The 16,775-nt window shown below is 43.1% G+C and overlaps 1 protein-coding gene across 1 annotated transcript in view; it reads left to right on the forward strand.

The window, feature by feature from the left end:
- emid1 (EMI domain containing 1) overlaps positions 1-16,775 on the forward strand; it is a 386,658-nt gene that overhangs the window by 313,862 nt on the left and 56,021 nt on the right. Inside the window, exon 8 of the mRNA XM_078554249.1 lies at positions 1,636-1,800. Coding sequence (XP_078410375.1) covers positions 1,636-1,800 — 165 coding nt within the window. The remainder of the gene's footprint in view (positions 1-1,635; positions 1,801-16,775) is intronic.

Below are 16,775 nucleotides of genomic sequence, written 5' to 3' on the forward strand. Positions count from 1 at the left end.
AAAAGATTTGGGCCAGATATTGTGACACCTCCAACAGCTGTAATAACACAAAATAAAAACAGTTTTGTAATAGTCACGTCTCCGTCAGCAGCTGCCTAACTGTCAAAAAAAATAAGACTATCTACTGGTCCCTGCTGTTTTGGTGTGAGAGAACTTGAATGATTTCCATTGCTTATTTAATATAATGTTGCAGATGTAAGTAGCTTCAATTAGATCATTCATCCTGCTGCACTGAAAAATGATACATATATAAATATTTTGTTTTAACAGGTGTAGTGGAATTATGTCAGTCAAGGAAAATGAATTTTAATAAGTGTTAATTGATTTTCTGTGTTTTTTTTTCTGTTAGAAATTTGTGCCACTTTGACCCTTTAAAAAGCGTTAAAAACTTCCTGCTGTTATAAGTATCTTTTGCTGCCTGTGATGTATAGGTATCAGTGGTATAGATTCAATTGGCTAAGCAACTCCTTAACGTTGGAGAAATTGTTTTCCTGCTTTATACTCATGCTGACTTTTTCACTAACATTAGTGAATAGAAAGGTAATTTCTTATTGTGGTTATCCTGAAGGTAAAGTACTCTGTGTACAAGAGTAATTGAAGGACATTATATGTTGCTTTTAAAAAGATCCATCTTGCCTGATGAATCTTCACATCAAACCTGGAGTGTTGGATCTGTGAGCACTTAGAAAAATCGTTCTTCAGAAAGCTGTATGCCCACTTGGTAGAATGCAACATTTGAAGCATTAGTTGGTGAAATGAGAAATAAAAAACATTTGAATACCTGAAGATTAATTCTGTCCTAAAGCCATGCACAAGCTGGTCCTGAATTACTATGGGTATTTCCCCCAATTTCCCGCTGTAACTTCAGCAGGAAATTAGCAGAATCCCCCAGAGAAAATAGCTGGCTGTTTACACCATTTTGGAGTTGCGCTGATCTCAGTCTGTAGCTACAGCAGGAGATTGGGTGAACAAGAGCAGAATTTCAGGGGCTCTGTGTTTAGAACTCTCATTCATCTTCATGTGTTTCAAATTTATTCTCATTTTAGACCTTTCTCCCATTATATCATAAGGAAGAAAAGCAGTTACATTTATATAGCTTCCTTTGGTGTCCTTAGGAGATCCTAAAGCGCTTTACAACAATAAATTACTGTTGTGCTGTGAATGAACATGACAGCTAATTTCTACATAGCATAGTTCGAAAGGCAACAAATGAATGTGTGAATGATTGGAAAACCTGTTTTGGTTGTGCTTGCTTTGTACAAGAGGTTTCAGTTTCTGCAGGTATCAGAAACACATCATATCTTCCTGAGAAAACATGATGAACTGCAGTTAAATATTTTTCCGAGTTAGTGTTTCTGGAGTTGTACAAGGGGTTCAAGAGAAATGAATAGTAGAACTGTTTGTGGAATTTAATATCTGTTAACTGGTCTGCACATCTTGCACTGCTGTGTGCATTCACCACTACAACATCAGAAACGTTAATGGTTGCTCTCCAAATTGTTAGTGCTTATAGTATTATGGAGCTTGCAACCTAATTTGCCATTGTGTTATCAGCTGTCAGAAGTTAAAATGAAATATTGAGTTAGCTCTTTATGTTTATCAACCTAATGCCATTTATTGTATTGATTTTGTCAGGTCCACCAGGACTTCTGGGTCCGACGGGAGCAGCAGGTCTTCCTGGGGGGAGAGGTTTACCAGGTCCTCCAGGTCCCCCAGGACCACCTGGACCTGCAGGCCCATCACGTGCTGACATTCCTTATCTAGGATCAGTTGACCTTGGATACACATCAACTAACAATGGCAAGTATATGTTAGCATTCTTCACAGTAGTCATGCATTTTAGCCTTGCATCCAATCCGAATATCTCGGCTTGTAAAGAATCAATGCTTAATTTCATTTGATTTATTTAAGATATAGCTAATTGTTTTCTGGTGATTTATAGAGAGCCTGAAACTGCAAATTTTGCTTTGGTGGATTATGTAATCTCTATTTAGCCTGGAGACTGTTAACCCATTTGCTGTGCATTGCCAACTGTATGCTTACTCATCCGTATCATCTCCAGGATCATTGAAAATTATCTGTCTCCTCATTCTGCCTGTATTACCAGTCCTATGTGATGTAAATTTGATCATTTTGACTCCGTTCTGAGTGGGCACCAATCCTCAGAATGAAATCACGCTAAGTTCAACAATGCTTTATGCAAGAAATGGCAATCATTCAATCATGGTAATAATGGTTAATTAGGAAGTGGAAAAATGTATATTGGCATAGTTTCGATGGACTTCAGAGGATGAGATTGTTGCACAAATTAGAGAGTGTTTTAATCTGCTTCTGGCTGTGTTCTTTCTGATCTGGGAGCTCTTGATGACAATACTTAGTGACAAGAGTAATATCCTTCACCTTGATGATTGCAAAAATCCCTCAGATATGCATAAAAATCATATTCTCTGGATTTCTTATTTCAATTCCAAATTGGCCAATGAATGAATGAATAGGATAATACCCATTGCATTTCGAGGTACTAAAAGACGTTCATTCAATGAAGATGGCTAGTGATATTAACTTCCCCCACGACCCCCCGCCAGCCCCCTCCCCATTAATGAAAGGGTTGGGAAGTGAGTTAAACCATCAGACGTGTGAAATGCAGCCCTAACCCCCCACATGTGCACCCATTGACATTTTTATGGGGCAGCCTTTGTGATGTCTGGTTCATTAGTATATTTAAATCCAAAACAGCAACCATCTATGGGTCCCTGGCTTTTTAAAATTCATTCATGGGATGTGGGCTTCGCTGGCTAGGCCAGCATTTATTGCCAATCCCTAGTTGCTCTTGAGAAGGTGGTGGTGAGCTGCCTCCTTGAACCTCTGTCACCCATGTGGTGTAGGTACTGCCACAGTGCTGTTAGGAAGGGAGTTCCATGATTTTGACCCAGCGACAGTGAAGGAGCGGTGATATATTTCCAAGTCAGGATGGTGAGTGACTTGGAGGGGAACTTCCCGATGGTGGTGTTCCCATCTATCTGCTGCCCTTGTCCTTCTAGATGGCATTGGTCATGAGTTTGGAAGGTGCTGCCGAAGGAGCATTGGTGAATTCCTGCAGTGCACCTTCTAGATGGTACACACTGCTGCTACTGTGCATCATTGGTGGAGGGAGTGAATGTTTGTGGATGTAGTACCAATCAAGTAGGCTGCTTTGCTCTGAACGGTGTCAAGCTTCTTGAGTGTTGTGGGAGCTGCACTCATCCAGGCAAGTGGGGAGTATTCCATCACACCCCTGTCTTGTGCTTGGTAGATGGTGGACACACTTTGGGGAGTCAGGAGGTGAGTTACTCATCGCAAGATTCCTAGCCTCTGACCTGTTCTTGTAGCCACAGTATTTATATGGCTACTTCAGTTCAGTTTCTGGTCAATGGTAACCCCCAAGATGTTGATAGTGGGGGATTCATTGCTGGTAATGCCATTGAATGTCAAGGGGCGATGGTTAGATTCTCTTTTTTTGGAGATGGTCATTGCCTGGCCCTTGTGTGGCATGACAGTTACTTGCCACTTGTCAGCCCAAGCCTGGATATTGTCCAGGTCTTGCTGCATTTCAACATTGATTGCTTCAGTATCTGAGGAGTCGCAAATGGTGCTGAACATAGTGCTGAACATAGTGCAATCATCAGCGAACATCCGCACTCCTGACCTTATGATGGAAGGAAGGTCATTGATGAAGCAGCTGGACTGAGGACACTACCCTGAGGAACTCCTGCAGTGATGTACTGGAGCTGAGGTGACTGACGCCTAACAACCACAACCATCTTCCTTTGAGCTAGGTATGACTCCAACCAGATGAGAGTTTTCCCCCTGATTCCCATTTTGCTAGGGCTCCTTGATGCCGGTCAAATGCGGCCTTGATGTCAAGGGCAGTTATTCTCGCCTCACCTCGTGAGTTCAGCTCTTTTGTCCACATTTGAACTAAGGCTGTAATGAGGTCAGGAGCTGAGTGGCCCTGGTGGAACCCAAACTGGGTGTAGTGAGCAGGTTATTGCTCAGCAAATGCCGCTTGATAGCACTGTTGATGACCCCTTCCATTACTTTACTGTTGATCGAGAGTAGGCTGATGGAGCTGTAATTGACTGGGTTGGATTTGTCCTGCTTTTTGTGTACAGGACATATCTGGGCAATTTTCCATATTGCCAGATAGATGCCAGTGTTGTAGCTGTACTGGAACAGTTTGGCTAGGGGCACGGCAAGTTTTGGAGCACAAGTCTTCAGTACCTTTGCCGGAAATTTGTCAGGGCCCATAGCCTTTGCAGTAACCAGTGCTTTCACCTGTTTCTTTATATTACGTGGAATGAATTGAATTGACTGAAGACTGGCATCTGTGATGCTGGGGACCTCCAGAGGAGATGGATCATCCACTCAGCACTTCTGGTTGTAGATTGTAGCAAATGTTTCAGCCTATTTTTTTGAACTGATGTACAGGGCTCCCCCTTCATTGCAGATGGGGATATTTGTGGAGCCTCCTCCTCCAGTGAGTTGTTTAATTGTCCACCACCGTTCATGACTGGGTATGGCAGGACTGCAGAGCTTAGATCTGATCTGTTGGTCATGGATTGCTTAACTCTGTCTATCACTTGCTGCTTATGCTGTTTGGCATGCAAGTAGCCCTGTGTTGTAGTTTCACCAGGTTGATATCGGATATGCCGGGCCATGAGATTACAGATTGTGTTCGAGTAAAATTCTGCTGCTGCTGATAGCCCACAGTGTCTCATGGATGCCCAATCTTGAGTTGCTAGATCTGTTCGAAACCTCCCATTTAGCACAGTGGTAGTGCCACAGAACACAATGGAGGGCATCCTCAGTGTGGAGGCAGGTCTTCACCTCCACAACAACTGTGTGGTGGTCACTTCTACCGATACTGTCATGGACAGATGCATCTGCAGCTGGTAGGTTGGTGAGGATGAGGTCAAGTATGTTTATCCCTCACCACCTGCCGCAGACCCAGTCTAGCAGCTATGTCCGGCCACCTCGGTCAGAAGTGGTGCTACCGAGTCACGCTCATTGACGAACATTGAAGTCTCCCACCCAGAGTACATTCTGCGCCCTTACCGCCCTCAGTGCTTCCTGCAAGAGGTGTTCAACATGGAGTGGCACTGATTCATTAGCTGATGGCAGGCAGTACATGGTAATCAGCAGGAGGTGTCCTTGCCCATGTTTGGCCTGATGCCATGAGACTTCATGGGGTCTGGAGTCGATCTTGAGGAGCCCCAAGGCAACTCCCTCCTGTCACCTCTGCAGGGATGGTGGTGGTGTCTGGGACATTATCTGTGAAGATGACTATGTCAGGCTGATGCTTGACTCGCCTGTGAGACAGATCTCCCAATTTTGGCACTAGCCCCCAGATGTTAGTAAGGAGGGCAGGATCAACCGGGCTGAATTTGCTGTTGTAATTTCCGATGCCTAGATCGATGCCGGGTGGCCCATCTGGTTTCATTCCTTTGTTGTGACTTTGTAGCAGTTTGATACAACTGATTGGCTTGCTAGGTCATTTCAGAGTCAACCACATTGCTGTGGGTCTGGAGTCTCATGTAGGCCAAACCAGGTAAGGACGGCAGCGTTCCTTTTCTAAAGGTTGGATTTTTACAACAATCGACAATGGTTTCTGCTGTGCCGGTATTCGAACCCGGATCCCCGGAGCATTACCTTGGGTCCCTGGATTACTAGTCCAGCGACAATACCACTACAGCATCACTACCTCCCCTGGCTTCAGGATTCTGTCACTGGCCTACCCTCCTGACCATTGGCCAAGCTATTATTTTGGCCAGCACCAGGTAGGAAAAAATTCTTAATCTGTTTTCAGCCTCCCATGCACCCTCCCCACCTTCCTGTCGGTGTTAGGACCAATGTAATTCCCGTTCTCTAGGTCATCACTTGGCATCGGGAACATACATATATAACCTGAACAACTCTTTGCTGAGGGAAAACACTTCCTCCACCTCAACCAGGGATCTGATCACAACGCAGCTAAGAATCTGGTTTTCATATTAACTTAGCAGCAAATTGCTTTTTGTAAATGTTAATTGTTAATTACAGCTGTGGCAGGCAATTACTAATGTACTCTGCTTGTTTTATTCAAATTTCAAATTGTTGTAACTAATACCAATAGTTTAATTCGCAACCAGTTCAGGTTTAAGTTCCATACTCACCTTATTTTACTTATGTAGCTTAACATCTGACACTCATGCTGACTGACTTTATAAATGGACCACACAGTTTAATACTGAACCATATGGACCAAAAAGACATCTGATCCAGTTTCTGGCCCAGGCAGAGATAATTGAGCTCAGCAAAGCTGGTAAAGCGTCAAATTTGTATCAGCTTTTTTATTCTTAATTATATTGTGATCTTGGTATTTTCTGGATTGAGATACTGGTGCTCAATATAGTGAGCAGATGACATTCTGAATATTGTAACTTCCACCCTTGTCACATTAATCAAATTATTCCATGAAGTGAAGCACTATGTTATAACCAAACCCTGCCACTTCTTAAAAGATTTAAAACCAATCATCTATTTACACTTCAAAAGAGCAAATATTTTAAAGAGAAAGACAACCATTTTGCTTTCCTCTGACACAGAGTGAGAATTTTGCAGACCCCAGATGATTTGTAACCTCCTTTCACTGAACAACAATTAAGCTTTGATCATGGAATCTACTTAGAACGGTTCCGCAAGAGACACCAAGGAAAAGCTAATCATTATAATTGTGTTCTGGAGCTCAGATGACCAATGAGTAATGCACAGGATAGGGAGTTAATTGACCACACCACCATTAACTCAACTTCTTATCTCCCATCATCCTTCTTCACACCTTCATCATCCACATAATCAATTAAGAAAAAGTTCCGACCCTCCCTCCCCCCTTCCCCCTTTTCCTTCTCGTTGTCATGATCTTCCTCCTCTTTCTCATCCTCTGTCTCCTGTTGATGTTAGTGTAAGGATATACTGTTGCTATTAGAAATTATTTCTCAGGCAACACTCGCTGATTTATGTTATAATAACATGGCAAAAATTATTTGAGTCCAGCTTAAATTTTTTGGTGCGCTCAATACTGCTAAAATGAAGCCTTGCTTGTGTAAGATTTTAAAGCAATGGGATGATTGAGACATTCTGTATCTGAAAGGTTAAAAACTATTCTGATGTGATTTTGCTGGAATGTCATCTGATTTCCCTTTTTTTGCTTAATGTGAGTCCGTATGCTTAGGACCGTGTGATTTTGCTTAGGGTGAAAAGAACAGTCAATGTTGAATGATTCTTGGGGCATAAAGTGCACTCTGACGCATATGTTTGAAAGTTACCTTATCCATAGGGTTGCTCTCCTCCAACAGCCCATGAGCAAGAAATGCTACTTTGGTTTAGTGGCTGCACTGACATTCTCTCAAAATTTGGCGTTCACTGAGGATCAGATCCCTTCCCCACCCCCTACCCCCAGCTATAGTGTTCAGCATCATAAACTGTTGTGTCAGTGGTATAACCCTCTTGCAAAGCCTCATCTTCACCTCCCTTACTCTTCCCCGACACCTTCTCCTTGAAGCATCGCTCTCTCTTCCGTCCAAAGTGGTCTCTTTTACAATTTTCTTGTTTTCACCACACACACCCCCATGCCTGCCCACCAAACCTCACATCAGCTTCCTTACCAAGTTATCCATCCCTCTCTCTTCTGTCAGCCTCTGCACCAAGCAACTCCCTGGCATTGGTGATTGCAACCTAAACCTCACCTTCCCTCTTATTTGACTAGAATCCCATCATGATGTGAACCAAATATTCATGTTTTTTATGAATCCTTTTGACAGTGGACCAGGTAAGCACTCTGTAAGACAAGGCCAGATGCAAGCCTTTAAGCTGCTTTGTTTCATAGCTAGTGAACACACTGAGTGGCAGTTAAGATCAAATTCACTTAATTAAATCACGACAACTTGTCTTCACATAATCATACAAAATATTAAATACTCTGCACTTGATATAAACAGATTGCAGTCTTGCCATCCACTACATTCTATTCTTCTGAGTCTGATTAAAAACTTGACCTTAGCTTTCTGTCCCTGTATTAACCCCCTGGGGGGAGATAGTGGTGTAGTGGTGATGTCACTAGACTAGTAATGTAGAGGTCCAGGCTACTGCTGTGAGGACACAGGTTCAAGGCCCATCACCACAGCTGATGGAATTCTTTGAAAAATTCAATTAATAAATTTGGAAAGGAAAACTAGTCTCAGTAATGCTGACCATGAAACTATCATCGATTGTTGTAAAAACCCTGGTTCCCTAATGTCCTTAGAGAAGGAAATCTGCCATCCTTACCTGGTCTGGCCTACATGTGACCCCAGACCCACAGCAATGCGGATGACTCTTAACTGCCCTCTGAAATGGCCGAGCAAACCACTCAGTTCAAGGGCAGTTAGGGATGGGCAACAAATGCTGGCCCTGCCAGTGATGCCCACATCCCATGAAAGAATAAATAACAAAAATCTCCCTTTGTTCACACCCTGAGAGGATTGCGAAATGTCACAAAACATTTAAAGTGGCAGGCTGCTCGTCCCAACAGGTCAAAGCCAGTGTTCATCTTCCACAAGCCTATTCCTAGCCATCCTCCTCTAACCCCATCAGCATATCCTTCCATTCCTTTCTCCCTCATGTGCCTCTCTAGCTTACCCTTGCACGCATTGATGATAGGCACCCCAACCGCCCCCTTCCACATTCCAAACATGTTTCTCCTGAATTCCCTGTTGGATTCATCAGCATTACTATCTTATAGTTATGGCTCCTGGTCTGTGTCAGACAACACTGGCAGAGTATCTGGGGACAGGACCTCCCAACAGACGAGTGTTTATCTATTACTGAGGCAGACTAATTAATTGCTTTGTTTGTTTTTTGAGGAAACCGCTTCAGTGCTGAGCCTATTAGCATATTAATCGTTTCCCTAGTACTTTTTCTCTAGTGATAGATATTATATTTCCTCCCCCCCGCCCCCCCCACCACCTTTTGCCCCGTGATTATTTAGTATTTTTTGGAATGCTATTAGTGTCTTCTACCATGAAGACCGATGCAAAGTATTTATTCAACTCCTCTGCCATTTCCTGGTTCCCCATTATTATTTCCCCAGCCTCATTCACTAAGGGGGCTATGCTCTCTCTTCCTTTTTATGTATTTACAGAAGCTCTTACTGTCCAGTTTTATATTACTTGCTAGTTTACCCTCAAAGTTTATTTTCTCCCTCTTTATTATTTTTTAGTCATCTTTTGTTGGTTTTTATAATGTCCCCAATCTTCTGGCTCACTAATCTTTGCCACATTGATAGAAAAAACATACAATTTGATACTATCCTTAACTTCCTTAGTTAACCACGGTTGGTTTATCCCCTTCCTAGAATCCTTCTTCCTCATTGGGATATTATCTTTGTTGTGGGTCATGAACTATACTCTGAAACGTTTGCCATTGTTCATCAACCGTCTTTTCTGCTAAACTCCTTTCCCAGTCCACTCCGGCCAACTCTGCCCTCATTTCTTTGTAATTACCCTTATTTAAGTTTAGCACAGTTGTTTCCGACCCAAGCTTCCTCACTCTCAAACTGAATGCTAAATTCTACCATGTTGTGGTCACTGTTTCCTAGGGGATCTTTTACTCTGAGATCATTTATTAAACCTGTCTCATTACACATTACCAGATCCAAAATAGCCTGATCCCTGGTTGGATCCACAACATATTGTTCTAGGAAACTGTCCTGAATACGCTCTATGAATTATTGCTCGTGGCTACCTCTGCCCACTTGATTTTCCCAGTCTACATGAAGATTAAAGTCACCCATGATTAATATACTACCTTTTTTACATGCCCTCATTATCTCCTGATTTATTCTCTGTCCTAGAGAATAACTACTGTTAGTAGACCTATAGACTACTCCCATCAGTGTCTTTTTCCCCTTGTTATTTCTTACCTCCCCCCATATGGATTCTACATTTTCCGATCCAAGATCATTTCTTGCTATTGTACTTAATCCATTTCATACTAACAAAACTACCCCACCACCCTTTTCTTCCTGTCTGTCCTTTCAAAAAGTCACATGCCCCTGAATATTGTGAATGGTTAGTTGAAAACTGGCTCTCAGGTGTGTGTGTATGGTGATGCTGATGTGTGTCAGTCAGAGCCGAACACCTCCAGCTTGCAAAGTAGGCCACTGATGGATCATCATCTCTAAGCATGAACACACACAGCTCTTGGAACTAACTGGCTGTGGGATTACATTTCTATAATTACACCTCATCCATGCAAAAAATTGTCTGTTGCAACTGCCTGCTGTAGTAATTATAGATTTGATAAATATTAAGACCGTAGCTTTAAGAATATTCCTGTGTTGTAAGACCACATGATCTGTGAAAACCAATGGGTTAGCAGCACAGGGAACCTCTAGTGGAGAGTTCTTCTTTAGTTATAGAGTTAGATGCATGCATGTAGCTGATGCTGCTGTCTAGTAAATAAAGTTCAATGTTTCCACCAAGAAAAGTTGCCTGGAAAATCAACTCTATAATACCTGCATACATATGTTCAATTGTTACTGTGTTTTTAGGAACCCTGCAGTGTAGTTAGTTACCTAAAAAACAATTAACCACCACCTTAAACATTAACTCTCTCCACTACCAAAGCACAGTGGCAGCAGTGTGCGCCATTTACAAGATGCACTGCAGCAACTCACCAAGGCTCCTTTGACAGCACCTTCCAAGCCCGTGACCTCTACCACCTGAAAGGACAAGGACAGCATTTACATGGGGACGCCACCACCTGCAAGTTCCCCTCCAAGCCACTCACCATCCTGACTTGGAACTATATTGTCATTCCTTCACTGCCACTGGGTCAAAATCCTGGAACTCCCTCCGAGCACTGTGGGTGTGCCTACACCACATGGACTGTAATGGTTCAAGAAAGCAGCTCACCACCACCTTCTCAAGAGTAATTAGTGCTGGTCCAGCCAGTGACACCCACATCCCATTAACAAATTTTTTAAAAACCCTGTACGTAATCTAAAATTATGTGATTACTGCTGTAACTGAAAAGGTTTATACTATCCAAACTGCCAATGTAACACACTTATTCAAAAAGGGAGGGAGACTCAAAACAGGTAACTATAGGTCAGTTAGCTTAATATCTGTCATTGGGAAAACGTTAGAGTCTATTATAAAGAATGAAATAGCGGAGCATTTAGAAATGCATAATCTAATCAAGCAGAGTCAACATGGCTTCATGAAGGGGAAATCATACCTGACAAATTTATTAGAATTCTTTGAGGAGGTAACAAGCAGGATAGATAAAGGGGAACCAGTAGATGTAATATATTTGGATGTCCAAAAGGCGTTCAATAAGGGACCACACATAAGAAGGCTACTTAATAAGATAAGAGACCTTGGTGTTGGGGGTAGTATATTAGCATGGATAGAGGATCGGCTAACTAATAGAAGAATTTGGAATAAGGGGGCATTTTCAGGATAGCAACCTGTAACTAGTGGAGTGCCACAGGGATCAGTGCTGGGGCCACAGTTATTTATAATATATATTAATGACTTGGATAAGGGAAGTAAATGTACTATCGCCAAGTTTGCGGATTACACAAAAGTCGTTGGGAAGGCAAGTGGTAAGGATGACACATGGAGCCTAGAGAGGGATATAGATAGGTGAAATGAGTGGGCCAAAACTTGGCAAATGGAATATAATATGGGAAAATGTGAGGTATGCACTTTGGCAGGAAGAATAGAGGAGCTGAATATTATTTAAATGTAGAAAGACTGCAGAAAGCTGCAGCGCAGAGGGATTTGGGGGTCCTCATGCATGAATCCCAAAAAACTAACATACAAGTTCAGCAGGTAATAGGGAAGGCAAATGGAATGTTGTCCTTTATTTCAAAGGGAATGGAGTATAAAAATAGAGAAGTCTTGCTAAAACTAAACAAGGCACTAGTTAGACCACACCTCGAACAATGTGAACAGTTTTGGCCCCCTTATCTAAGGAAAGATATACTGGCACTGGAGGCAGTCCAGAGAAGGTTCACTAGGTTGATTCCGGGTATGTGGGCATTTTCTTATGAGGAGAGGTTGAGTAGGTTGGGCCTGCACTCATTAGAATTTAGAAGGATGAGAGGCAACCTTATTGAGACATATAAGATTCTTAGGGGGCTTGTCAGGGTAGATGTTGAGAGGTTGTTTCTCTTTGTGGGAGAGTCTAGGACCAGAGGGCATAATCTCAGAGTAAGGGGGTCACCCGTTTAAGACAGAGATGAGAAGGAATTTCTTTTCTCAGAGGGTAGTGAATCTGTGGAATTCTTTACCGTAGAGGGCTGTAGAGGCTGGGTCGTTAAGTATATTCAAGGCTGAAAGAGACAGATTTTTAATCAGTAAGGGAATTAAGGGTTATGGGTAAAAGGCAGGAAAGTGGAGTTGAAGATTATCAGATCAGCCATGTTCTCATTGATGGTGGAGTAGACTTGATGGGCCTAATGGCCTACTTCTGCTCCTACGTCTTATGATTTTCATGGTCTTATGACCAGTGCCATTGAAATCAAAGCATGTTGATAATAATCCACTCTTCAGCAGCATTCATTCGCTTTGCACGCTAACTGAACTTAATTACTACACCACATTGCTACCAACCATTACAGCACCAATTATTTTTGAAGCGTGCCAATACAGTGTGGCTGCTGATCTTAGATGGATGACTATAATTCAGGCAACTTGGCTGGTATTTTAACGGGCATATTTGAAATAGAGAGAGATCTCCACATACCCAGATACGTGCATGGCGTTGAGCTGTTTGTAAAGTTATAAATCTAAATGTTCAGAGATTGGAGAGGGGCGAATCCCTGATCTCAAAACATTTAAACTAAGACTGAGAAGGGTTACCAAGTATTCAATGGATCCCTCCTCTCCCCTCCTTGAAAACCAGATTTGACACAGCACCGAATTTATTTTTCTCCACAAGTATACTTTATTCATAAAATCTGTAAAAATACATGTACATAGCAGTTCAAATTTGGCATTTCATAAAGTCAAAAATCCTGGAACTCCCTCCTTAACAGCACTGTGGGTGTACCTACACCACATAGACTGCAGCAGTTCAAGAAGGCAACTCACCACCACCTTCTCAAGGGGAACTAGGGATGGATAAATGCTGGTCCAGCCAGCGAAGCCCACATCCCATGAATGAATTTTTAAAAAGTGCCAATGCAGGTTATATTTACAATATACTTCTAAATTTCCTGTCAAACATTCTCTGGTGCATTCAGCCCGAAGGTTTTTACACTTTTTCTAGCCCTCGACATACCATGGCACGAGGGCCTTAGACAGTGGGTATTCTCCATTGAGCCTTTGCAGCAGCTGCCTCAAGCTTTAATGTGTCTCTCAACACATAGAACACATAGGCCTCAATCATATGTTTGTTGGGCGCATGCCACGTGATCGGCAGGCTCGAAAGCAGACGTGAAATGCGCTTCCGCCTGTGATTGGCCAATTAATGGCCAGCCAGTGTGAAACCTGCGCTGAGAACACCTCAGCGCTGCCGGGGGCAGGAGGGGGAAATGGGGAGGCACCAACAAAAGTGAGGGTACGGATGGGCACTTCTAGCAAGTTCCCTGAAGGCAGACAACTGCTGCGGAGCTGTCTCAGGGAGAGGCAGGCCTAGATAGATTAAATGGAAAGAAAAAAATGCACCAAACTGTGTCTATTCAGCACATTCAAGCACCTGAAAGCAGAACTTAAGAAACATCAGTCCCCAGATATCTTTTGTTATTATATTTCGTCCCGCCCTGGATCGAGGTTTCAGCAAAAACCTAAAGGCTGCCAGGCTGAGTGGCCCATTCACCAGCCGTAAAAGTGGACGGGCCACGTAAAATCAATTTCAATTGCTTCCTTAATGGGCTTAATTGCCCACTTCGCACCCACTGAGTGAAATATAGCGCGAGTGCGCAATGACATCGGGACATGCACCTGATGTCTTCTCACGCGATTTCACATGCTGTTGGGTTGGGTGTGCAGCTGTACAACCAGCGTAAAATCCTGGCCCTAGTTCTGGACCTCAATGTGCCAGTCTGCAATGCTTGATCATCTAGCAAGTTCTGGGCAGACCCAAAGAGCGTCTTTCACCGAATTGATGATCTCCAGCAGCAATTGATGTTAGCCTTGGTGCGAGTCCCTGGGAACAGCCCATAGAGCACAAGAGTCCTGCCTTATGGAGCTGCCGGGGATGAACTTCAAGAAAACCACTGCGTCCCTTTCCAGGGCTGCTTTGTGAAGGCACATTCCAGAATGAAATGGGCGACGGTCTCTTCTCCAGCGCAACCGCCTCGAGCGTAGCGTGCGGAGATGGTTGTTTGTGAATTATTTTCTAAATGTACTGGCCATTGTGCACTTCCCGAGCCCACTGTCTTCCTCTGCAGCAAATGTGGCAGAGACTGCCATGCCAGAGCGGGGCTCCAGATACACGAGGTGGGGTTTAACACAGAGTTGGCCATCATCTCACTAAATTGAAGGCTGCCAAGATGTGCTCATGGTCACTTGTGGTTTCTATGGTGAGATAGCATTGGCCTGTTTGTCTATTGCAATATGTTCAGTATGATAGAGAAAGTTTGAAGTACAAATTGGTTAAAACCTGTTTCTCGGCAAGCGATTAACAATGTACAGACAGCACGTGCCCCAACCCGGTGGCCCAAGGCTCATCTGAAGTTGGGTCTCGGGGCCTAATTTCAATTATTTGGGTGTGCTGCCAGTGCCTGTCACAGCTCTGAGGCATCTCATCCATTCCCTAGTGATCATTTTTGCACCGCTTGCCTCGTCAGCAACAGACCTCGGAAAAGCCAAGAGGGTAAAATGGGAGGGGTGTTGATCGCAGAGCAGCAGTGACCGATCAGGAGCACTAGGCTGAGACTGACACTCCTTCTGGTTTCATGTCAAAACCCTAATAATCAACTGGCTGCTTTTGGTGACAACTATTTGCTGGGCCACATCCACGCCAGGAAAACCTGAGTGGAGCAGCCTAGCCTGTCAGAGGGATCCTAAAACATGTGCCAGGCCATTTATTATCGAATGGAAGAAGCCTAAAACTTGTTTTAGGTGGCTGCCACGGATGCCTGAAATTTGTCAATAGGCGATATGGTGTCAGGACATTTTTGAGGTATCCATGGGGTGTGAAAGTGATCATTTTTGCCCGGAAAATGGGTGCGAGAACCAATTCCTACCTGATTACATTCTATTTCACACTTATTTCGTGGCTGCTGAATCATCAAGTTCCCTGGAGTTGTTGTGTACAGTACGACGTTTTTAGTAAATGGATGATCACTGTTCAGCACAATTACAAATCTTCTCATGCCCTCTTGTGGTCAAGTTGTGACTGGAACAAAAAGTAACAGAAATAGTGCGCTGCAATTTTTAAAAATCAGTACATTGAGAACTATAATAGACAACCTTTATGTGTGTGTATATATATATATATATAATATATACACACACACACACACATACACTCTGCCCTCAATGTCTCTTTGTTTTTATTAAAAACAGCATTTGGTTCTCCAATAGCTTGGTTAAAGCAAGTGTGTGTAATTGAGTTATGCAGACAGGTCCAATCTTAGAAAAAACTACAAAACCAATAAAGGGCACCTGGACAATCAAGCTCAGCCAGGTATTCTTCTCTTCCTGAGCCACCCAGGCTAGCCCACTTTCCTACTTGTTCCCCTTCCTCTTTAATATTTCTCTCTTTCAATCAACTATCTAATTCCTTTTTAAAAGAGTTTATGACTTTGCTTTGTGGTTGGATCTTTCATATCGTAACCATCTTCTATAAAGATTAGGACAGGGCAAGACTTGGCAGCTCTGCCCCAGGCCCCTCCAGTTTAATAGACATCTGATTCTCGCTGCCTAGACTCACACAAGAACAACAGCCACTTAGACAAGGTGCCAAACCTGTGAACAAGTAGGCAATCAAGGAGGGGAGAATTTTGTGTTGTAATCACCTAGCTAATTTCTGGAAAAAAATAGATTTGTGGTCATTTAGTATTGGGCATTAAAATAAATGATTAATTAGAAGTGCAATGCTTTAAATCATAGAATGAAACAGAAGTTATGTTGTGTCATTCGATAAGTTGCATTAGTGCAGAATGCTACTGATGCACAGATCAGTCTTCGCTTGTTAAATAAAGAATGATTTTTAGGCAAAATCACTTTTTCCTCCTCCTCCTCCAGCACCACATATTGTGGTTAATCCTGTCCGGCTTTAATATTAATTAGGTTGATGCACCCACTCATCCCGATTTTTAATTCTAGGTGACATTCGTCCAGGTGATGGGCCAAACTGTCCCGCCCAAAACTGGCAATTAGCAACAGTTGGGCAGTGGGCAGAAGTGATGTGCCAGTGACAAGAGGCTGCGAATTGGCAAGTGGCTGGGAGGGAGAAGTCTGGGGCAGAGTGAACTAAACCACCTTGTGTAACCTAGAGGAGAACAGCAGACACTTCTTAACTCTTACCGACTCCGGTTCCTGCAAGGTTAGCCTGGTGGGAAAGCTACAACTGTTTCTTCACACACCTCTCTGGTCAAAATAGATGTTGGGCCCCAGTGAAACCATTGATGCACACTCTGCATCTCTCTTGTCTACTCAGGCAAGTGAGCTAAAATCTAAACCTGTGGGAAGGCAGTGGGACCTTAATCAGTAAATGTTATGGGTGATTCCAACTGCCGGGTGAGTAGGGTTAAAACCACT

The sequence above is a fragment of the Cetorhinus maximus genome, chromosome 12 (genome assembly GCF_964194155.1).
Source record: "Cetorhinus maximus chromosome 12, sCetMax3.hap1.1, whole genome shotgun sequence".
Classification (NCBI taxonomy): domain Eukaryota; kingdom Metazoa; phylum Chordata; class Chondrichthyes; order Lamniformes; family Cetorhinidae; genus Cetorhinus; species Cetorhinus maximus.